At 34.1% G+C, this 25,693-nt stretch overlaps 1 protein-coding gene across 1 annotated transcript; it reads right to left on the bottom strand.

Annotated features, from left to right (window-relative positions):
- LOC131057151 (ATPase family AAA domain-containing protein At1g05910-like) lies at window positions 1-24,524 on the bottom strand. The gene is made up of 9 exons (XM_057991368.2): window positions 24,384-24,524; window positions 16,363-16,413; window positions 16,143-16,247; window positions 15,492-16,034; window positions 14,239-15,303; window positions 13,927-14,105; window positions 625-859; window positions 197-440; window positions 1-89 (listed from the first exon to the last, which is right to left on the bottom strand). The coding sequence occupies exons 1-9, from the start codon at window positions 24,522-24,524 to the stop codon at window positions 1-3; spliced, it is 2,652 nt and encodes an 883-aa protein (XP_057847351.2).
- Window positions 24,525-25,693: the final 1,169 nt, after the last annotated feature.

The raw sequence follows: 25,693 nt of genomic DNA, 5'->3' as shown, positions 1-25,693 counted from the left end.
TTATAGAGTATTCTGCCCAGGAGTATCAATCTCCATGGGTTGTGATCTGTCCTCAGCAAATGGATCCGAGTCCCCAGCCACAACTTTACCTGTAGAAAAAAAACATTCTGAGAATTTCAATACAATTGTGCTTCTAATTCTAAATATCAAAAATAAAAAAGGATTACAAGTGGCATGGTGCAAAGCATAATTCCACCTTGATCAGGATCACTATTCTGCTTTGAGCGCTTCAAGCCCTCGTAACTTTGAGATACATTCATATCAGGCTGAACGTTGCGTAAGCATTCACTTGTTCTTGTAATATGAACTGGTTGAGCAACAGGATTCGAAGGAAAATTTGTAGTTGAATCCTCTGACAAACGAGTTGGCCCACCCTGAGCAGCAATTTTATCACAAAAGGCAACTAGTGCAGGATCCATTTGGGAAAGCATGCCAAGAATCTGATTATGCGTAAGACAAGGATTGATACATATAAGCACTCAAAATTAATTTTCACTTGGTAAACACATCCTCAACAAATGAATCAAATAATGATTGATGCATCACTACAAAACCTGCTGCATACATCCCTCAACAAATGAATCAAATAATGATTGATGCATCACTACAAAACCTGCTGCAGACATCCCAAAGACACATTCGGAGTTGTTGAATAGCATGCTCCTCTGCTTCTACCTTGGCATGTAGCTCAGTTTCACTTGGTCCTCTTGCTGCTTTTGGTACCTTTGGAAGTTCAGGATTAGAAACATTCTTTTTAGGAGTAATTACTACTTGTTGATCAGGGATAGTAAGAACAACATCAACCAGTTGCGAGATGAATCTACACCTATCATCTAAACTTGGTTTTTCTACTTGGTAACTGCACATAAAGCAAAATAATGTAATCCATTTAGGATTTTACATTCTATTATACTAAACCAAAATAAAATTTGCAATGCATTCAAGGTGTACCAGATACCATCGAATTCATGTACACTTAGTTCAATGACAAATTCAATTTATATAGAGTCAGAAGCTAACGAGGTACCTGGTACTTTGTAATGCGCCGCAAGGAAACCCTGAAGGGATAAGCCAAAACACAAGAATAGAGTGCAAATTTTTGTTTTTTAAACTTACACCACATTAAGATACAACAAGATATTAAAGATTCAGATTACATAGCGGAAGACATCAACTAGCACCTAAAGAGTTTCCCAACGAGATTACTTAAATTTCACAATTCACTTAACTCGCACAATTAATCCAATAAGCTAATTATCAAAATAATGAGATAATTCTTAATCAAGATAATTTCTTTTAGAAGATGGAAATATAAATCCCAGGCAAAGGTTCATCCATTAAGATCTATTCATAATCTTCATTCAAGCTTTTCATAAAAATACAAGCCATACATCTAATATTCCAACACACTAGAATTTCATCATAAACATATGAGATCTTTCCAAGCATACTTAATTTCCTTAACAACAACTGAATATATTCCATTACTCTAAGTTACATTCTTTCATATTCCAATTTATTGCATTTTAAAAGACGATTACATACATACATCTACGATACATCTCATCTAAACCACTTATGCATTCGATCAAAAAGGCATGCAAGAAAGAACTGCATACAAACATTTAAAGTTAATTCCATCTTATCCACTTATACATTCTAACATAAGCTATTCATACATGATAAAGCTAAATAAGGGAAAACATAAGAGAATAACATCACATAACACCATAATGATCTCGGAGTTCACCCCTAAAGGCTACATCTCCAGGTCTGCTCAACTGTAAGACCCCTCTGATAATTAATAAAGTTAAGAATACAAGAGGTTACACCATTACAATCCTGCCATCAAGGCGAAACATAAACAATATACAAACGACCACATCGGTCAATTAATACATAAACGATCCCTGAAAAGGAAAGGATCCAGCTGAACAAAATCAAAGCTAAAACAAAGGTCCATGAGAGCATCCACAAAACTGAGTCATCACCACCCAAGGTCTACATGAAACCAAGGTACTCACAAGGGCAAAGACAATAGGACGACCCACAAAGGTACTCCTAACAAGACAAAATGACAACACACTAGCGATCGTAGGGACAATTGTCATCACACAACCCAGTATGGTTACCATGGCAGGTCTTCATAGGTCCTGGCCTCATACATTGGGTTACCCTGGCAACCTAATCCGAGCCTCCGGCCCATCCAAGCCTCATGTGGACCCACACATCCTCTCGTGAAGACAAGGATGATGGTTTGCCATTTCAGGCCTTCTCACAGCATGTCGGGTCTATGTTAGCACTCGTCCCATGTGTGAGGCACATTTATCTTACTTAGAGATTACATTCTAATCTACTGATAGGTTATCACTTATTAGACTCACTTTTGATGGGTTACCCAGCAGCCACTTTGGGCGCGGCCCCCAATTGAAAGCCACTTTCCCATACGACACTAGACTATACTCAGACGAACTCAAAACCAGGGAATACACATGGTCAGACGAACGAAGTTTAAGAAGGAGAGGACAACCATCTGATCAAATAGGACTCAAAAGTGGTACACTTACTAACGGTACTCTAACTAGAGACCTGACAAACTAAGGTCAACCATGAATCATCATTCGACTCCCACATAGAGGATATGACCAAATACGACACTACCACAAAACAACAGTCAACTCAGAACGGAGGACTGATACAGGTACCCCAAATCAATCCATACAATAGGGTCCTATGAAACAAAGCATGACTTGCCATTACATAAGCAAAAGCGAATACAGAAATTAAACTCACATAGGTAATATTCAGCAGATACAATCTTTCTCCAAACTAATCTAGACATTAAACATCGATCAAGTTTTCCACAAGGTCTATATTATATTGCAGTTATCTACCTCATCTAGGTATAGGTTGTTCTTGGTTTTCTAACTCTCTAAGGTTCATTGCATCAAACATACAAAAATACGCCATAATGAGTTCTTTAACCAATTTCACAAGAATATAATTTAAACAACCATTAACCAATTAATTAAGATATTTAATCTTCAATAAAAACATCATTGACGTACTGGTTCAAAATAAATCCTACACATTTGTCTTTTTCAGAACCAATTTACACTATACAGATCCAGGAAATATACATATTTAGGGAAGACAAATAAAGAAAATCCATTCCTAGATTAACAAATTGTCTCCTTGAGCATATAAAGAAAATTACTAAAATTAACTATTAATTAATGAATATATTTAATAATCCACGATTAATTAAATATAACAAATTAATAATTAATAACGGAATTAACAAATTAAGTATTTTATTACAAAAAAAATATGCATTAATAATAAGATAAGATTTGAATATTAATTATTCTATATTTAACCTTATACAATTAATTAATAACAAATTACACTTGAATTATTAATTAATGCCAATATTTAATCATAATAAAAAAAAACTTAATTAAAATATCAAACATAATTAAAAACTTAATTTAAAATTAAATTTAATAATATTAAACTATAATATTTTTCTTTTAAACAAAAAAAGATTAAAAAAAAACTTTTCTTTCTTTTTTTTTTATACAAAAACAAAACATAATTATGGGGGAGGGTACCCACATGGAACTCCATGTGGGCCCCCCCCTTGGGAGTGCTTCCCAATGGGAGCACACAGCCCCCATGGGAGCGCTACTGTTCCCAAAGGGAGCACGCAGCCCCCATGGGAGCGCTACTGCCCAAAGGGAAAGCAGCACCCCTCCACGTGGTGGGGAAAACTCTCCACGTGGATGGGGTTTAAACAAATTTATTTTCATTTTATTTTTTTTTATTTTTTATTTTTTAAAATTGTTTACTATGTCAAACACAGTTTGGAAAAAAAACAGTCTCCCAGAGACTAACAAAAATTATAAATTTTTTTATTTTTAATCACCCATTTGCAAACTTTTTAAAAAAATACCCAGATCAGGAAAGGGGAAAAATTTCTCCAAAACCAACAGCATATTGGTCAAGCAAGATTGATCTTCAAAAATTTAACATCTAATCTGACAAATCCCCAACTAAATCTCAATTTTATTTATTTTAAATCATTCTTAGCAAACCAGAAATTGATTTGAAAACAAAGAATGAAATCAAGGAGGGATAATTCAAGATCTTGTTTCCATTCTACTCTATTACTCAATCAAACCGATTTTTCAATAACAAATTCATTTCTTTCAACCAGAACAGTAAATTCTTTTGGCAACAAGAAAACAATTTAGAATCGTACCTTCATACGCAATCCTGGAAGAGATTTACTGAAGAGCCCAACCTGCAAGCTCAAGAATTCCTCCTCCTTCCAAAACCTCCAAATTTTCATCCCCAAATTTTATTTTTTTTCCAACAACAATATCCATCCTCCAAAAATTTTCAAAAATTTAGGTTATAAGGAAGAGTTGACCAAAAATTTTATTTTTTTGGAATTAAAATTTTTATTTAAAATAATTCACAAAATGATTATTTTCCAACTATATCAACAAATTAAATTGTTTTTCAATTCAAAATTGATTTTCTCACTCAACTGAAATTTAACCTTTCTATTTCAAAAATGCCAAAAGATTAAATTAATTCTATTGCAATTAAATTTAAATCTTTCTTTTTCAACAGCATATACAAATTGCATTTAATATTTAAAATCAATCAGTTAACCGAACTTACTCCCAATTTAAAACGAGCAAACCAATATCAACGATAATCGCATAACGAAATCCCGATTAATTTAGTCCATTAATCTTTAATGCACAAACAGATATTTAATCAAATTAAACACTAAGGACTAATAATCAATTTAACTATACACACCAAGCATGCAAACCAAGAAAGTCGATCAGACAGACGACTCGCAAACCCAACCAAAAAGGGAAAACCGACGACGACTGACTATGCTCACTTGAGCACGACTATGGTCAACTAGGGTCCTACGACCACCTAATCCAACTCTAAGGATTAAAGAGGTACACTCAAACCTGTAAATCCAGGTGAAGACGAACCTCGCACTCATGCGGCATTGTACCTGAAATCTCCTGCAACCAAGAGTCATACATGCATACATATATAAACTTAATGAAAGCGTTAGCCTGATATTAATACCACGAAAAAGGAACACTGAACAAATTGCATACAACTAGTGTGAAAACCACATCAACAGCTACGCATTAAATCAAACATCTGACTATAACATTATATTAAGATAAACTAACCAAGATTAACTAAGATTTGAAATTGATTAGGGCAGGGGTACTACATTCTTCCCCCCTAGGTTCCGACTTACTCCTGGAAGTCCTAAGGCTAGATGGAGAACATGTCGTACGCATCAGCCCTGAAACTCATTCAACAAAGATCAAATTGCACATAGAAATCTTTCCATAAATAAATGAAATATTATTGCAAAATCCTTTACAAACGCCATTATCCATTGGCAAGATACATCTAAATCCATACATTTCTTATAACATTCTAGAAATTGTCCACAATCATAGCAAAGAAACAAGAATTTTCTCCCTTTCATTACACCAAATTAAAGCATTACAAAGAGGTAAACAACACTTACCATAATCATCTATCAAACATGACAAGAAAACATGCCATCATGATCAATTCTTTTACCAATACATCTTTATCATAAAATTTTATAACATAGAACTAGCTTAAAATATCAATTTCTACAGCCAAATTAACTTTCAATAAATAAGAGCAACAAAATAACTCAATTGTTTACACTTGCCACGCATAAGAAAACCTTTCCAATGACTATGTCCCATAACATAGTGACAAGTTAACACAATTTACTCCATGATACACATAATAACCATCCACATAACTGGAATGCATAACACAAAAGGCCACATGTGAGCATGTCTAATGCTCAGTCAAAGATAACATGCATGATCACCATCTCTATGCCTGATCTCAGAACAACAATATGATTATAAATATCCAATATCTCACTCAAAGGCTCGATGGTGCTAGGCACACCATAGCGGTGCTACCTTCCATACAAGACCTTCGTGAACATCTCTTGTTGAGCAAGGTGGTTAGCCTCCAAGAGATAGTCACCACACATAGGTAGGTAGTGGATACTAGCTGCAACCCAGCCTCACATACCCCCATCCTCAAGGTTCCCTACATCTACTTCCTCGCACACACTCTACCAAATTCGTGTCATACGTCTTTGGAGAGGAATTTCAGATTTCAACACAAGACCAGCATACGAAAACAATAAGGATAAACCAGTTTAGCCACCAAAGTACAGATGAATAAAGATAATAAATCATCAATTCCAACAGTAAGGTAAGAAAATAATCCAGAATTGCAACATCAATTCAAAAGTGCAAAAGATCACAAGATCGTGGCTAAACCTTCAAAGTCAAAGTAAAATAAATTGCTCACCCCCAAAGAAATAATAAGAATATCACAACTACACATAACATCACTATGTGACTAACATCTAGCCACCAACGAGGAAGGAAGGAACAACTGACTAGCTATTGCAGTAGCTCATCATGTGGTGCGACATAGTCACACTACCCACATGGCATGGCGGTGTGCACCTCGACATCACCCCGCATCACGTCATCACGCGGCATGGCAATACTCCAAGTGGAGAAAACACGCAATGGGCGTATCCCGCATGGTAATGTACCTCACGGAAAAAGCACGTGCAAGTCACATCCCGCATAGCGACGTATCTAGAAGGATACTCACCGTAAGTCAGAGGTATACATGACTAGGGTCCACCCACATGCCCACCAACACATACTAAGTGGCAGCACATGTGAATAAACCTACTTTTCATGAAGACAAGGTAAAGGATCCTCCAAATCACACCATCACTATACACAAGAATCACCATCCATAAGCTCAAATAAAGGAGAGGAATAGGCTGTCACATATAAACCTATAAATAGATTCATCAAAAGGGAAAGTATTGAGTACACCTTTGATACAGTTTAATAGTACAACTATATCATTCCTCGAAGTAGAGAAGCTAAAGTCGCTTCGTGCCGACATTACTCATATGCCAATCCATACTATTCAAGGAACGGTTACTATGAATACTACCCCTTAACATACTGAGTTACCCACAACCCGAGGTTTGGTACTCAGTAGGGAAACAAATAAGCAACATCACATAAATAGTATGGTTTCCCATACTCATAAGCAACATATCCTCCATGGTTGATTACTTCACCAATCCATGGGCACATATAATAAGCACTAGTTTCTTACAATACACACAAAAACACCAGTACTGGTTTAGGCACATTTACGGGGAGTACTTTTCAGTATGCTAACATCTATTCAAGGAAGATTTTAGTTATGCTTTCTATATGAATAACTGAATCAAGTTTACTCTAGATACAAGTACTGAAATTATTAACAATTCACAGTTACATAAGGAAATAACATCATTCCTATATCTTTATCAAATTTCACTAAGCATTCGCAACTAAATTACTTAGCTATGCAAACTCTTTTCTCAAAGAGGACTTTCATCTATCACTATGAAGCCAAAATGCAATAGTACAATTTCACATGTTTTATAAACATTCTATTTAAATCAATGCGTTCCTTAATACCATTTCTAAAAATCTTATGATTAGGCAAAGAGAAGGGAAAGAGAGTTTGATAACCAAACTATTTCCTACATAGACACTAGATCAACAAAATCACACTATGATATCAAATTTCTCACTATAAGCCTATCATTTCAATTGCATGGTTTTCATTTCGCTGCCGTTTAGAAGGATGACAATCAGCCTAACAAAACATTTCCAATAGTTATGGTTGCAACAGGAGGTTCTAGTTTTCCAACCAACAGAGATCAAAACAAGCAATCCTTTCGATAATACCAGACCTCTTGAAAACACTCACTTGTAATAATACAATACAGACACATGCCATAATTTGCAACCTATTATAGAAATCACATTACGATCAAAGGTAAGCAAGGAGCTATCACCCAAATAAAACATATTAATGCATACACATCAAACAAGCTTTTCATTTGCACTTTCTAAATACATTAAGGTAATTACATATACCCAAAAGCGAGTTCAATGGAGCATTTGCTAAAATAAATCTTCAATCAAACTAGTTTAATGAAACACATAAAACAATCTTTCGGGGAACACATTAATACTCTCTCGAAGCTACAATAACATGCTCCTTTTAATACTTCTTCTACAAACCAAGCACTTTCACATAATTCAACTATTCGCATATTAGTACACTTCACTTAAAATAAAATTTAATTATGTTACTCCTACAAAATACACATGGAGAATTCTTTAAACATACACATACAGTTTTCTCCCAACAACCAAAATAAATTTTTAAACCCAAAGCCCTTTTATTATCTAAACACATAAGCATCATAGGGTTCACACAAGGGTTCAAGAAGTCACAGCCTTTTTCTCACAAACAAGAAAACCCAAATCAGAGATAATTACACATATCCTAATCATTTTAATTTCCAGAAAGAGAGAGAGGAATGGTGATAATCATTTAATTTTCTACAAAATAAGCGTTCAATATTTGCCATACTAGTCCTTCAAGTGGACAACACTAAGCTAGATCATAATCTTAAACAAACACAATTCGCACTTTCAGATTAAAGACAAGCACTGACCGACCCAAATGGATTAGTCTATAGAGTACAACACTCAAAAAGGAAGATACATACGACTCTCTTTCAGAATAAGAGTAATCGTAGACCCAGACATCAATAAGCAAACAATGCACATAAAAACACTCAAACACCAACATCAAGAAGGTGAGAACAAGGTGTGAACACACACGTTACACACAAGTTAAGGTCTGCTCAATCACTCACATGCAAAAGGAGGACAAGCATACACATAAGGTCGCTACACCTCACACCAATAGAGGGCACACATGACACCAGAGATCCCAGTGTTTGCAACTTGGCTCTGATACCAAATGTAATGCCCCGCCAGGAAACACCGAAGGGATAAGCCAAAACACAACAATAGAGTGCAAATTTTTTTTAAAAAAAGTTACTCCACATTAAGATACAACAAGATATCAAAGATTCAAATTACATAGTGGAAGACATCAACTAACACCTAAAGAGTCCCAACGAGATTACTTAAATTTCACAATTCACTTAACTCGCACAATTAATCCAATAAGCTGATTATCGAAATAACGAGATAATTCTTCATCAAGATAATTTCTTTCAGAACATGGAAATATAAATCCCAAGCAAAGGTTCATCCATTAAGATCTATTCATAATCTTCATTCAAGCTTTTCATAAAAATACAAGCCATACATCTAATATTCCAACACACTAGAATTTCATCGTAAACATATGAGATCTTTCCAAGCATACTTAATTTCCTTAACAACAACTGAATATATTCCATTACTCTAAGTTACATTCTTTCATATTCCAATTTATTGCATTTTAAAAGACGATTACATACATACATCTATGATACATCTCATCTAAACCACTTATGCATTCGATCAAAAAGGCATGCAAGAAAGAACTGCATAAAAACATTTAAAGTTAATTCCATCTTATCCACTTATACATTCTAACGTAAGCTATTCATACATGATAAAGGTGAATAAGGGAAAACATAAGAGAATAACATCACATAACACCATAATGATCTCAGAGTTCACCCCTAAAGGCTACATCTCTGGGTCTGCTCAACTGCAAGACCCCTCTGATAATTAATAAAGTTAAGAATACAAGAGGTTACACCATTACAATCCTGCCATCAAGGCGAAACATAAACAATATACAAACGACCACATCGGTCAATTAATACATAAACGATCCCTGAAAAGGAAAGGATCCAGCTGAACAAAATCAAAGCTAAAACAAAGGTCCATGAAAGCATCCACAAAACTAAGTCATCACCACCCAAGGTCTAACATGAAACCAAGGTACTCACAAGGGCAAAGACAATAGGATGACCCACAAAGGTACTCCTAATAGGACAAAATGACAACACACTAGCGAACGTAGGGACAAGTGTCATCACACATCCTGGTATGGTTACCATGGCAAGTCTTCATAGGTCCCGGCCCCATACATTGGGTTACCCTGGCAACCTAATCCGAGCCTCCGGCCCATCCAAGCCTCATGTGGACCCACACATCCTCTCGTGAAGACAAGGATGATAGTTTGCCATTTCAGGCCTTCTCACAGCATGTCGGGTCTATGTTAACACTCGTCCTATGTGTGAGGCACATTTATCTTACTTAGAGATTACATTCTAATCTACCGATAGGTTATCACTTATTAGACTCACTTTCGATGGGTTACCCAGCAGCCACTTTGGGCGTGGCCCCCAATCGAAAGCCACTTTCCCATACGACACTAGACTATACTCAGACGAACTCAAAACCAGGGAATACACATGGTCAGATGAACGGAGTTCAAGAAGGAGAGGACAACCATCTGGCCAAACACGACTCAAAAGTGGTACACTTACTGACGGTACTCTAACTAGAGACCTGACAAACTAAGGTCAACCACGAATCATCATTCGACTCCCACATAGAGGATATGACCAAATACGACACTACCACAAAACAACAGTCAACTCAGAACTGAGGACTGATACAGGTACCCTAAATCAATCCATACAATAGGGTCCTATCAAACAAAGCATGACATGCCATTACATAAGCAAAAGCGAATACAGAAATTAAACTCACATAGGTAATATTCAGCAGATACAATCTTTCTCCAAACTAATCTAGACATTAAACGTCGATTAAGTTTTCCACAAGGTCTATATTATATTGCAGTTATCTACCTCATCTAGGTATAGGTTGTTCTTGGTTTTCTAACTCTCTAAGGTTCATTGCATCAAACATACAAAAATACGCCATAATGAGTTCTTTAACCAATTTCACAAGAATATAATTTAAACAACCATTAACCAATTAATTAAGATATTTAATCTTCAATAAAAACATCATTGACGTACTGGTTCAAAATAAATCCTACACATTTGTCTTTTTCAGAACCAATTTACACTATACAGATCAAGGAAATATACATATTTAGGGAAGACAAATAAAGAAAATCCATTCCCAGATTAACAAATTGTTTCCTTGAGGATATAAAGAAAATTACTAAAATTAACTATTAATTAATGAATATATTTAATAATCCACGATTAATTAAATATAACAAATTAATAATTAATAATGGAATTAACAAATTAAGTATTTTATTACAAAAAAAATATGCATTAATAATAAGATAAGATTTGAATATTAATTATTGTATATTTAACCTTATACAATTAATTAATAACAAATTACACTTGAATTATTAATTAATGCCAATATTTAATCATAATAAAAAAAAACTTAATTAAAATATCAAACATAATTAAAAACTTAATTTAAAATTAGATTTAATAATATTAAACTATAATATTTTTCTTTTAAACAAAAAACGATTAAAAAAAAACTTTTCTTTCTTTTTTTTTTATACAAAAACAAAACATAATTATGGGGGAGGGTACCCACATGGAACTCCATGTGGGCCCCCCCCTTGGGAGTGCTTCCCAATGGGAGCACGCAGCCCCCATGGGAGCGCTGATGTTCCCAAAGGGAGCACGCAGCCCCCATGGGAGCGCTGCTGCCCAAAGGGAAAGCAGCACCCCTCCACGTGGTGGGGAAAACTCTCCACGTGGATGGGGTTTAAACAAATTTATTTTCATTTTATTTTTTTTTTATTTTTTATTTTTTAAAATTGTTTACTGTGTAAAACACAGTCTGGAAAAAAAACAGTCTCCCAGAGACTAACAAAAATTATAAATTTTTTTATTTTTAATCACCCATTTGCAATCTTTTTAAAAAAATACCTAGATCAGGAAAGAGGAAAAATTTCTCCAAAACCAACAGCATATTGGTCAAGCAAGATTGATCTTCACAAATTTAACATCTAATCTGACAAACCCCCAACTAAATCTCAATTTTATTTATTTTAAATCATTCTTAGCAAACCAGAAATTGATTTGAAAACAAAGAATGAAATCAAGGAGGGATAATTCAACATCTTGTTTCCATTCTACTCTATTACTCAATCAAACCGATTTTTCAATAACAAATTCATTTCTTTCAACCAGAACAGTAAATTCTTTTGGCAACAAGAAAACAATTTAGAATCGTACCTTCATATGCAATCCTGGAAGAGATTTACTGAAGAGCCCAACCTGCAAGCTCAAGAATTCCTCCTCCTTCCAAAACCCCCAAATTTTCATCCCCAAATATTTTTTTTTTCCAACAACAATATCCATCCTCCAAAAATTTTCAAAAATTTAGGTTATAAGGAAGAGTTGACCAAAATTTTTGTTTTTTTGGAATTAAAATTTTTATTTAAAATAATTCACAAAATGATTATTTTCCAACTATATCAACAAATTAAATTGTTTTTCAATTCAAAATTGATTTTCTCACTCAACTGAAATTTAACCTTTCTATTTCAAAAATGCCAAAAGATTAAATTAATTCTATTGCAATTAAATTTAAATCTTTCTTTTTCAACAGCATATACAAATTGCATTTAATATTCAAAATCAACCATTTAACTGAACTTACTCCCAATTTAAAACGAGCAAACCAATATCAACGATAATCGCATAACGAAATCCCGATTAATTTAGTCCATTAATCTTTAATGCACAAACAGATATTTAATCAAATTAAACAATAAGGACTAATAATCAATTTAACCATACACACCAAGCACGCAAACCAAGAAAGTCGATCAGACAGACGACTCGCAAACCCAACCAAAAAGGGAAAACCGACGACGACTGACGATGCTCACTTGAGCATGACTATGGTCAACTAGGGTCCTACGACCACCTAATCCAACTCTAAGGATTAAAGAGGTACACTCAAACCTGTAAATCCAGGTGAAGACGAACCTCACACTCATGCGGCGTTGTACCTGAAATCTCCTGCAACCAAGAGTCATACATGCATACATATATAAACTTAATGAAAGCGTTAGCCTGATATTAATACCACGAAAAAGGAACACTGAACAACTTGCATACAACTAGTGTGAAAACCACATCAACAGCTACGCATTAAATCAAACATCTGACTATAACATTATATTAAGATAAACTAACCAAGATTAACTAAGATTTGAAATTGATTAGGGCAGGGGTACTACATTCTTCCCCCCTAGGTTCCGACTTACTCCTGGAAGTCGTAAGGCTAGATGGAGAACATGTCGTACGCATCAGCCCTGAAACTCATTCAACAAAGATCAAATTGCACATAGAAATCTTTCCATAAATAAATGAAATATTATTGCAAAATCCTTTACAAACGCCATTATCCATTGGCAAGATACATCTAAATCCATACATTTCTTATAACATTCTAGAAATTGTCCACAATCATAGCAAAGAAACAAGAATTTTCTCCCTTTCATTACACCAAATTAAAGCATTACAAAGAGGTAAACAACACTTACCATAATCATCTATCAAACATGACAAGAAAACATGCCATCATGATCAATTCTTTTACCAATACATCTTTATCATAAAATTTTATAACATAGAACTAGCTTAAAATATCAATTTCTACAGCCAAATTAACTTTCAATAAATAAGAGCAACAAAATAACTCAATTGTTTACACTTGCCACGCATAAGAAAACCTTTCCAATGACTATGTCCCATAACATAGTGACAAGTTAACACAATTTACTCCATGATACACATAATAACCATCCACATAACTGGAATGCATAACACAAAAGGCCACATGTGAGCATGTCTAATGCTCAGTCAAAGATAACATGCATGATCACCATCTCTATGCCTGATCTCATAACAACAATATGATTATAAATATACACAGCGTCTCCCACCAAAGTTGAAGTTGAGGCAGATACAAGATCGAAGGAGTAGTCCTCCTTGCTTCTCCCACAATGTGTACTAGTACTTCCTCAGGGGTCCGTGCACTTGGGTCAGACAAAAGTGATGGAAGCCCAAGACAATGCACAGGGAACCTCTCTAATTTGTGTAAAACTGCAGGGCCAATGTGATCCTGCCAAGAAAAGAAGAAATATAGCATCACTCAGAACTGTAGCTAGATTAGAAGCCAGCCAATTCAAAAGTTTTAAAAAATAGACTCATGTTATAGATGTGTAAACATCTATGAAAGCAATTTCTAACCGTACCAAGCCAGCACCCTCCTTCCCACAGAGTAGAAGTCTTGGTCTATAAAAAAATGGAATTGAAGAACCATAGGGAAATCCAAGTAACTTGGCAAGATGGTGAGAACTATCATTCAGCGAATCTTTTTTATCACCCTTGGCCACTACGTAGAAGATGTCAGAAATATAATGACTGATTATTTTTAGTTGTCCTTGTAGGCATGGAGCTATTACTGGGGACAATGGCCTTGACTGTACTGTTGCACATCTATGGGCAACAGGAGTAATAGTCGACATAGCTTCCAAGAAATCATGCTTCTCTACTTTCAGAGAATCCAAATCTATGACAAACTTATCATCACTAGTGTATATTTGAGGATATTTCTCACGGAAAGCATTAATTGTAGCTTTTGTGCACAAAGCTTTTAAATCAACACCACAATACCCCATACAAGCTATTGCTAATTCCATTCTTAATTCCTTTGATAAAGGATTCTTCCACTTTCTTGTGTGGATCTTTAATATCTCAGCTTGTGCTTTACAATCAGGTAAGGAAAATACAAATTCACGATCAAACTGACTAGGCCGGCGAAGAGCTCCATCAATAGCATCAGTCCTGTTTGTCACTCCAATAAGCACTAGTTGACCTCTAGAGTCTAGACCATCCATTAGAGCAAGAAGTGTAGATACAATAGAATTGTGAATTTGTTCTTGTTTACTAGACCTCACTGGGGCAAGACCATCTATTTCATCAAAAAATATTATGGATGGTTGGTTCCTTTGTGCTTCTTCAAAAAGTAATTTCAGCTGCTGCTCAGCTTCCCCAACCCACTTGCTGAGCACATTAGCTCCCTTTCGCATGTAAAAGTTTACTTTTTGTCCTACCTTGGAAGCTGCACATGCTAAAGCCCTTGAAATCAACGTTTTTCCAGTTCCTAGAGGACCACACAATAAGACTCCCCTTGGAGGAGAGATGTGATAATTTGCAAAGAAATCAGGATAGAGAAGAGGGAAAAAAACCATTTCTTTCAATGCATCAATGTGGTTAGAAAGCCCTCCAATATCATCAAAGCTCACTGTTTCATCAACCTACAAGAGTTGAATGTCAGCTCCACCTTTTGAACTAGGCTTAGCAGGTTGTGCACCTAAACCTCTATAACCAAACGTATCACCTTGGTGTCCCCATCCAGATGCTGCAACTTTCAAACCCATGCAGTTGCGTTATGCATGTTAAGTCTGCCACAAACCCATTGCTAACCAAAGTTTGTATTTCCCACATGCATCCATGATGATGAACCAATAGGACCCTGATCCATCTCATCCACAAGAAGAGAATCATCTGAATCATCAACTCTTTGTGCACAACGATGTTTTTCTGCCCTTGAGCCACCTCGTCTCGCATCATGTGCATTTTTTATTCCCATTCCTTTATGTAGTACTTTACGTGGTGGAGACTGCAGTCGTTGCTTTTCTTCTTTTTCAAGAGAAAAACTCCTCGCCTCAGTGCGATTTTGGAGAGCATACCATCTCCTTCCTTCTTGTTCTTTACCCTCCTCACCCTCTTCCTCAACTTCATCAACTTCATCTTCCTCTCCTTCATCCCTAGCCTCCCCTTTATTTCTATCATCTTCCTCCTCTGTGCATTCCTGGTCTTCAGAATCTTGAGAAGAATGTCGGATGGTTGACTTTCGAGGCCGAAGTGCTTCTCGCCATGGCAAAGATATAGTATCTCTTGTCCTCTTCTCTTGCATTGGACTGGATTGCTCATCCTGGCTAGGGTTATTCTCAACTTTAATAGTAGCTGGCCGATATGTTTGTCTCTGCAGCCATTGATACCCAAACTTATAATATTATGCAACAAAGTATTGGGCAAGAGAAGTTATATCTTCACAAAAACCAGAAACAATGGAGATTGGAGAAAATCCTACCATCAGATCTGCATCCTCTGTGTCTATGTTATCTATTTCATAATCCTCTAAATTGACAGAATTTATCCTGTTTCTTGTAGAACGAGGTGGAGTGGACGTATGTGACTGCCAGTATAAGCAACTTCAGCATACAAATTTAATCATGAAAGATGCCTACATATTTGACAACGTAACGAGTACAAATTTCTTGGAAAGAGCAGCTGAGAACTCTATCGGTTACCTGCACGTTCATGCTCTCTGTCAAATTCGAAGGACCAGCAGTTTTATGCACCTGAGAAAAGAAATCAAAATAATTTAGAGGCTTTTACAAGATAAATGAGAAATCCACAATGATCTACATAAAAAAGCATAGAATGATGGATGTATTGTAATAAACAAAAGTCTTAAGTATCCATGACTCAAAAAGCACAGATCAATGAGAAGCGAAGAAAATTTTCAAAGTAAAAATGATTTATTATTTAAATCAGCATAAATATTCATCTCTGCCAAGTAAAATGCTAAAGAACACTAGCATACTAAAACAAAGAAGAAAATAGACTTAGTTTAAAACTTACATAAACAAATTATAGAGCTTTAGTATGGTAGTTGTAGCCTAACACCTTAATTGTGAGATTATCATACTGACCATGCCTTATAGAATGGGGCCCTTACAAATTTGTTCACTGAATATTGTTGTTTTGTATGGTAGTTGTAGCCTAACACCATTGCTCGAGAGATGATAAAATGGTATAACATTTGTAAAGGGGTTTGATATCATGGCATATGATTATGTTCAGTCACGCTTGGTACAAATTTTGAACATAACAATTTGTGATAAGCAATTTGTGAAAAGATAAATGTTGTTTTTGAGTATCACTTCTGATTCCAGGAGTTATTGTAAGGAAACCACAAATGATGATTTTACTCTATCATTACATATTGTTCATGAGAGGAATACATATATGAGATATGTCTAAATTTATTGATTTATAATTTGTTGGATGAATATGTCTGAATCCCCAATTAGAGGGATAAATTTCCCAAAATGTAGAGGTTGTATTAATTAGAGAATGTGCAAGATGTTTGATTTAGATGACAACATGAAAAGTTAATAATAATAACTTGGCTTAATCTTAACATCCATAAAGAGTATGTATTAATATTAGAAAATGTTTATTTAATAAGAAATTTCAGTGGGCAGCGTGAATGTCACTGACATCATAGTTACCAAATAGAGGTGGGTAATGAATAAGATCTCAATTAATTAAGTCTGGTATCACTCCTTCGTGTCGTACAATCTGTAACCATATAGATTGTTATGATTGGATATTGATGTATTGGTAAACTTAGGTGGTAGATTGGTATTAAATATATCACAAATAAATTGAACATGGCTAATATTATCTTTGTCTGACTGCATTCTCAACATGTTTCCTTTCTCCTCTTATGATGATTTATGGGCAAAATCTCTATACTCATCAAGTTCTTATATTATCACCTCATGGTTTGAGCAATTGTACTCTTACACATTCTTCCTTCCTATATTACTCTTACACATTCTTCCATCCTATAGATTTTTATAGTATCATCATGTTTCAGTAATCCCTATGTTGTCCTTCCCATGTTATTAGGAGTATGAAACCCATGTTTGCAAAAAGAAGGGCCCAGGGGATTTAAAACAATCACCCCATTTAGAAGTACTCATAAAGCATACTCATGGAATAACTAAGAATATTCAATCACGTTGAAACATGTAAGATAAGGGACATTCATTCAAAACAAAAAGAATTCATGCTGAAAGTACATGAAACAATTGCATAAGATACAAAACCCATCCATGGATGAACACATGGGAGGCAATACACATAGAGGCAGAAGCATACATGAGAAAGGTATACAGAAACACTTTATGAATGAATCCAATACATCAAGTATGAATAAATCCAATACATCAAGTATGAAGCATACGGATGAATACATAAGGCATGAGTCATACACACGAATGCATGTAAGGTGTAAAGTACAAAGTATACAAATGAATTACATAAGGCAAGAAGAATCCATGCAAAACATAGAACATATACATAAGGCATGAATACATGTAAAGCATGAAGTGTACACATGAAGTATACACATGAATTCACTTAAGGCATGAAGCAAGTATACATAAGTACCATAAGCCATGAAGTGCACATAGGCATGAAATAATGGATACATGTAAGCCAAGAAGCAACATACATGACTATATGCAAGGCATGAAGTAATGCACACAAGGCATGAAGGAGCTATGTAAAGCACGAACCATACATATGAATACATGCAAGACACGAATCATACATGTAAACCATGAAGTAATACATAAATAAACAAAAGATACAAGCATATATGAGAAAGGTACTCATGAAGTGGACATGCTAAAGACACATCGATCATGAAGCATACAAGAGAGAGGTATTCATGGAATAGACATCTGAAAACATCTCATTCATGAAGTAACACAAATACACATAAGATATAAAACACATATGCCAGACACATGATAGACATGGTGCAAGCATAAGGTATACATGAGGAAAGTGTACATATAAAACACCCATGGAGTAGGCATGCTCAAAGCACATAAGAAACATGTAAGACATGAAGTAGTTAAAGGCACACTCATAAGAATGCAATGTTGGCCTAACCAATTCAATTTTTTATTTATTTGAGAAGAGACTAGAAGAATTAGTCCTAACTGAGTAGTTGTTTTGTCCAACAGGCTGGCAGAATCATGCTCTGATACCACTATAATGTCCCCTATTTAGTTACACTTTAAGTTAACCTAAAGTTGGCCAAAGCTATAAATAGGTAATTGGGTTTTATAGGTGTACCTTTGTATATTGTTTTCCTGCAACAAAATTAGAGAACATATATGAAATAATACTTAAACTGAAAAATGAACTATATTGAATGATATCAAATTTGCTATATTAATGGCCATTAGAATTATAATTGTGGGATATAATCTAAGTTACCGGTTCGGGTTTCAAGAACCCGGTACGCCGGTACAAAAAAATTTTGAAAAGGGGTTTGGGTTCGTTAGTACAAAAACATGTAAATTATATATATATATGCAATGGCCCTCGCAGGGTCCTAGGGCAATGCCCAGGGCGCGCTCACTATTGCTGTAGAGGGCGGGGTCTAGGGGTTGTGCACTCACTACCAACACCAAATTACAACCTTCAAACCCACACGGAACTCGATGGCATGGATCGATTTTTTGCTTTTTTAAGATGTCAGGAATAAGGCCAAAGATGTCAAAATACTGATCAAGGTGCATTCTCCCATACGGGAATTGTGATTTCTAACTTGTTCTTTTGTAAAGACTTGTGCTTCTCTCTTGGTTGTAAGATGCATAGGTGTGTGGCTTGAGACATAGGGTCATTTTAATTTTTTATGTGGTGGAATTAAAAAGAAAAATATTTGCAAAAAAAAAATCCATTTTTGGGCTGTTAGACCTTTGGGTTCATCTTGGGTCCTCTTGGGTTCGACCCTGGGTCATCTTGGGTTCGCCTTGGTTTGAACCAGGCCTGTGAACCACAAATCCTATCTGAACCACAGGCGAACCAGACCCGAACCCCAAACAAGGACTGTACCGGACTAGTACCAAGGGTCTAGGGGGCCGAACCCGATAACTCAGGATATAATCATATTATTATATTTCCTAAATGAGATCAAATTATTATATAAAGTTAGTTTGTAGGTCAGTTACTAATCAATTCCTTTAGTCCATTAGTTGGATAGGGTGTCCTAGAAACCATCCCTCCTAGGCCCAAGGGTAGAATACCATATCCCCCTTGGCTCCATATGGCAGGTGTTAGGCATCCATCATGGAGTGGTGTACCAAGCAAAGTGTTCTATCGCCATTCCCCCTCATCACAACCGCATTCTCTCTTAAGCCCAAGAGCAGATGCTTCACCCCTCTTGGCTCCATGTGGTAGGTGTTAGGCATCCACTATGGAGTGGCATACTTAAGAGAGTCCCTCATTTACAATGAACCTTTTGTGATATTCCAATGAAGTCATATTTGTCATTCAGTTGAACTAATTATGATAATCAATTTGTACTTGACATAGTTATTATACTTCATCATATTATATTGCCTTAGTGTCTTATATCAAATTGTTAACAGTTATTTCTTTTAGTATTAATTTAAATCAGAATTATTCATTAATTGTTATTGTTGTATTTTATGTTATTAGCATGGTACAGTATTATAGCAACTTATACAAACTGAATTTGATTGCCTTACTCCTTCTAAATTCATTAACATATATATATATATATATATATATATATATATATGTGTGTGTGTGTGTGTGTGTGTGTGTGTGTGTGTGTCTTATGTCTAATAGTGTTCTCATGTATAATCATTTTAATGCTATTTTAATAATTATACATTATTTGCTTCTGAACTTTATATCATATTAATTCCATTAATTTAATTAAGACCATATAAAATTTAATATATATAATATCAGCTATTATATTCCATTACAGGCCCTCTTCTCTTTTATTATCCTTGCTGGCAGTTTCTGTACATTTCTCTATCCTTGCTGGCAGATTTGACTTTCTTGTTCCCCTCCTGTATTCTCCCTATTCCCATTTGCACAGGGGGGTATTTATCCTACCTCCCCATGTGGTGAAGAGCCACGATGGTCTCCTAATAGGCAACACCCCCCTTTTTGAAGAGTTGATGTCCCTCTATTTCTGACGGCTCTTTTGAAGAAGAGCATCACTTCATATAAAACCCGATTTGGAACTATTCAAACCTCCCTTTAAAGAATGGTTATCGAGCCTTGGTAAATATAGGGGTTAATTGGTTAACATAAATAATATAAGTTTTAATACAAAGCACCATTATAATATAATGTGTATTTTTAATATAATAAAATCATTCAATAAAAAATGTAAATTGATAATATAATATTATTTATTGTTAATATAATAACATCATTCAATATAAAATGTAAATTGATAATATATAATATTATTTTAATGTTAATACGATATAATATAATTTTGATATGTTTTTTAACATATAATTTTATATGGCAAAAACTATATTAATTATTTCTACTATAAATGTGGGCACATGACAGTCTTCCCTTCCCCAGATTGCTTGTCCTCAAGCAATTTAAAATTAGGGTGATCATAATGGTAGTGCTCAAGATGACTCTACTCTGATATTACTACACGTTGTAGGTTTGAATTAAGGCATATATGCTTTTAACTTTAATTTGAGTGTGAGTTATAACCAATAGTGGGAAATTGGCATGATTTAACCTAAGACAAGCCCACTCTCTTCTAGAGGAAAGGATCAAGGCCATCCAATTGTGTTTGCAAAAACTGGTTAGGTTGGTAATATGATGATTTGAAAAATGACCTTAATTGTGAGATTATCATGCTGCCTATGCCTTATAGAATGGGGCCCTTAGAAATTTGTTCACTGAATATTGTTGTTTTGTATGGTAGTTGTAGCCTAACACCATTGCTTGAGAGATGATAAAATGCTATAACATTTTCAAAGGGGTTTGATATCATGGAAGATGATTATGTTCAGTCACGCTTGGTACAAATTTTGAACATAACAATTTGTGATAAGCAGTTTGTGAAATGATAAATACTATTTTTGAGTATCACTTCTGATTGCAGGAGTTATTGTAAGGAAACCACAAATGATGATTTTACTCTATCATTACATATTGTGCATGAGAGGAATACATATATGAGATATGTCTAGATTTATTGATTTATAATTTGTTGGATGAATATGTCTGAACCCCCAATTAGAGGGATAAATTTCCCAAAATGTAGAGGTTGTATTAATTAGAGAATGTGCAAGATGTTTGATCTAAATGACAACATGAAAAGTTAATAATAATAACTTGGCTTAATGTTAACATCCATAAAGAGTATGTATTAATATTGGAAAATGTTTAGTCAATGAGAAATTTCAGTGGGCAGCGTGAATGTCACTGACATCATAGTTACCAAATAGAGGTGGGTAATGAATAAGATCTCAATTAATTAAGTTTGGTATCACTCCTTCATGTCATACAGTTTGTAACCATATAGATTGTTATGATTGGATATTGACGTATTGGTAAACTTAGGTGGTAGATTGGTATTAAATATATCACGAATAAATTGAACATGGCTAATATTATCTTTGTTTGACTGCATTCTCAACATGTTTTCTTTCTCCTCTTATGACAATTTATGGGAAAAATCTCTATACTCATCAAGTTCTTATATTATCACCTCATGGTTTGAGCAATTGTACTCTTACACATTCTTCCTTCCTATATTACTCTTACACATTCTTCTTTCCTATAGATTTTCATAGTATCATCATGTTTTAGTAATCCCTATGTTGTCCTTCCCATGTTATTAGGAGTATGAAACCCATGTTTGCAAAAAGAAGGGCTCAGGTGATTTATAACAATCACCCCATTTATAAGTACTCATAAAGAATACTCATGGAATAACTAAGCATATTCAATCACATTGAAACATGTAAGATAAGGGGCATTTGTTCCAACAAAAAGAATTCATGCTGAAAGTACATGAAACAATTGCATAAGATACAAAACACATCCATGGATGAACACATGGGAGGCAATACACATAGAGGCGGAAGCATACATGAGAAAGGTATACAAAAACACTTTATGAATGAATCCAATACATCAAGTATGAATCAATCCAATACATCATGTATGAAGCATACAGATGAATACATAAGGCATGAGTCATACACACGAATACACGTAAGGTGTAAAGTACAAAGTATACAAATAAATTACATAAGGCAAGAAGCATCCATGCAAAACATAGAATATACACATAAGGCACAAATACATGTAAAGCATCAAGTGTACGCATGAAGTATACACATGAATTCACTTAAGGCATGACGCAAGTATACATAAGTACCATAAGACATGAAGTGCACACAGGCATGAAATATAATCCAAGAAATTATAATAATGTCCACCATTAACAAAGAATTTGGTTTACATTTATATGATTTATTTCTTCATTTGGCTACAAACACTGCATTGTTATTGACATGTCTTTACGATAAGTGTTCATTAACTATGATATCAACTGAAGCTATTAAGACTTAAGAATATAACAACAAATGCCCCTGGAGCAATGGATTATTCTACCCTATGTAAAGTTGAAAAAATGTTATATATCTTCCAAACTTCAAGTTCATGGACAATCAGATAACTTCATAGACATCTAAAAAGAAAATTAGGAGGACAACTCCTATACTAGATCACCACCAAACAAGACACCATTTTGATGTATGAGAGTACACTCAAGAAAGCATTCCACTAGATGATTTGTTTTTTCCATTTACCTTATGTTGCTTTGAACTATACAACCCTACCTGCTCCAAATTTATAAATAAGACCTCAGTTATATTCCATAACAAAACCTAAGCCATTGCAAAAATTAAAACCAACAACGGAATTGCAGTGTACAAGCTGGAGCAATCACCAAAAGGAAAGTGTTCAATTCTTGTGGGTTTAGGTCCCCGGTGATAAACCCAAGCAAATTGAAAATTGGATATAGCCATAATTATACATCCTCTTGAAAGAGGGGGAAAAAAAAACAGAAGGGGTTTTCGCATACACTAAAACATTATCTAAATCTGAGTTGCAAATACATAAGATTGGATACAGCCAGAATTATACATCCTCTTGAAAGAGGGGAAAAATAAAATAGAAGGGGTTTTCGCATACACTAAAACATCACCTAAATTTGAGTTGCAAATACATAAGAATGATAAATCATGAACCCATACAAATAGAAAAAATCTTATGACACAAGGAAACATCCTCTCGCAAAAGAAAGTTTTTTCATTCTAAACAGCAGGCATTTTCCCATACAATAAAAATATGAGGAGAAATATGGTGGCAAATCGGGGCAAACTAAAACATTGCACACAAGGAGTGAAACACCATCTCAGGAGCACAACCAATTATTTCTCTGCACATCACTTGTTGGATTTGCCAGCCATGATAAAAATAGAGATGCACTGTAAGAGATTGACTTACACTTAAATAAGCTGCATTGCGTAGATTAGGTGTGGGCTGTAGCATTTTGGCAAGGCGGGATGCCAATACAAGGCACCTTTTCTTGAGCTTGGGACTATGCTCATGCTTATGGTAGTCATGATACATCTACAGGCCGTGGTTGAGATTCTACCTCCTGCGCAGGGCTTTCTTTTGCAAATTCTTCTTCTCCTTCTGTTTCTATTTCTTTGACTCTCCACTGCGTTTTGCAGGTGAAGGGGAGGTTGACGCTTTTCCATCCATAGCTCATACAAAACAAAGCAGCTGCAGACATTGACTTTTTCTTCTTATTAATTTTATTCATAAGAAGAAAATTTTCTTTATAAATCTACAACAAAGGTAGGTGCTTCTTCTTCTTATTAATTTTATTCACTTGAGAATTATGTTTTTATTAAAGATTATATATATAGTAGTTTAGATTATTTTATTCACTTGAGAATTATAACATTTAGAAGATTATATATTTTTTATAATATTATTGTATATATTGTATAAATTGGTAAAGGTAGATGCTTCTTCTTATTATTAATTTTATTCACTTGAGAATTATTGCATTAAGAAGATTAAATTTTTTTTTATAATATTATTGTATATATTATATAAATTGGTATAAATATTTTCAACACTCTTGAGAAAATCTAAAATGATATCAATTTTTAAGCTATTTCATTTATTAAAATTTACTTTATTTTATTGCAAACTATTATATTTACTATTATTTTACAAAATATCAAAAAACATATTTTATTAAAAGAAATTAATTTTCCTTAAGATCTATTAATATTTTTTTAGATTCATTTTTAAAATTTTATTTTTATTTATTTTCAATATTTTTAATTAATTATTTATTTTAAATACAATTATCTAAAAATATAGCTGTATTTTAAAATTTTATTTCTATTTGTTCTTTATTTAATTTAATATAAACATAATAATTTCAAAATAAATAAAAAATAAATAGAATTTTTTTTAAAATTAAACTATAATTTTTAGATAAATATAGAAATACAATTGTTTAAACTAAATAGTAAAAAGAAATATTGAAAATAAATCAACTTTTTGATATCTAAATGGTTGTCAAATTGAAGATACAAAATAAAGTTCTTTGTTAACATATTCATACCTTTACACTCTACCTTTGCTACCATTGTACAATGATTCCTTTCCTCCTTAATTTAGAAAGTGCTCTATATGATTGAAAGTAAGGAAGGCTTAAGATCTAGCATATATACCTTAAGTTGTAATTTAATCTATATAAAATAGATTAAATTAAAATTTAAGGTATATATGCTAGCCAGAGTCGTGCGACACGATATGGAAAACATAAAATAAATCAAAATATAATGTTATATAGTACCTTTCTATTAAAATAAATTATATTATTATATTATTACACAAAGATATATGAAATTTTATATATCTATTTAGACTATTTTTTATAAT

This window comes from Cryptomeria japonica, chromosome 2 (assembly GCF_030272615.1).
Source record: "Cryptomeria japonica chromosome 2, Sugi_1.0, whole genome shotgun sequence".
In the NCBI taxonomy this organism is placed as follows: domain Eukaryota; kingdom Viridiplantae; phylum Streptophyta; class Pinopsida; order Cupressales; family Cupressaceae; genus Cryptomeria; species Cryptomeria japonica.
Note: the sequence above shows the minus strand (reverse complement) of the source record. Positions and strands in the feature narration are given on the sequence as shown.

Coding starts and splice junctions, on each gene's coding strand:
- LOC131057151 (XM_057991368.2), bottom strand. CDS start 24,524: ATGTCTGCAGCTGCTTTGTTTTGTATGAGCTATGGATGGAAAAGCGTC. Junction 16,414..24,383: donor AAGAAAGCCCTGCGCAGGAG/GTAGAATCTCAA, acceptor TTCTTTTCTCAG/GTGCATAAAACTGCTGGTCC. Junction 14,106..14,238: donor GGAAGGAGGGTGCTGGCTTG/GTACGGTTAGAA, acceptor TTTTCTTGGCAG/GATCACATTGGCCCTGCAGT.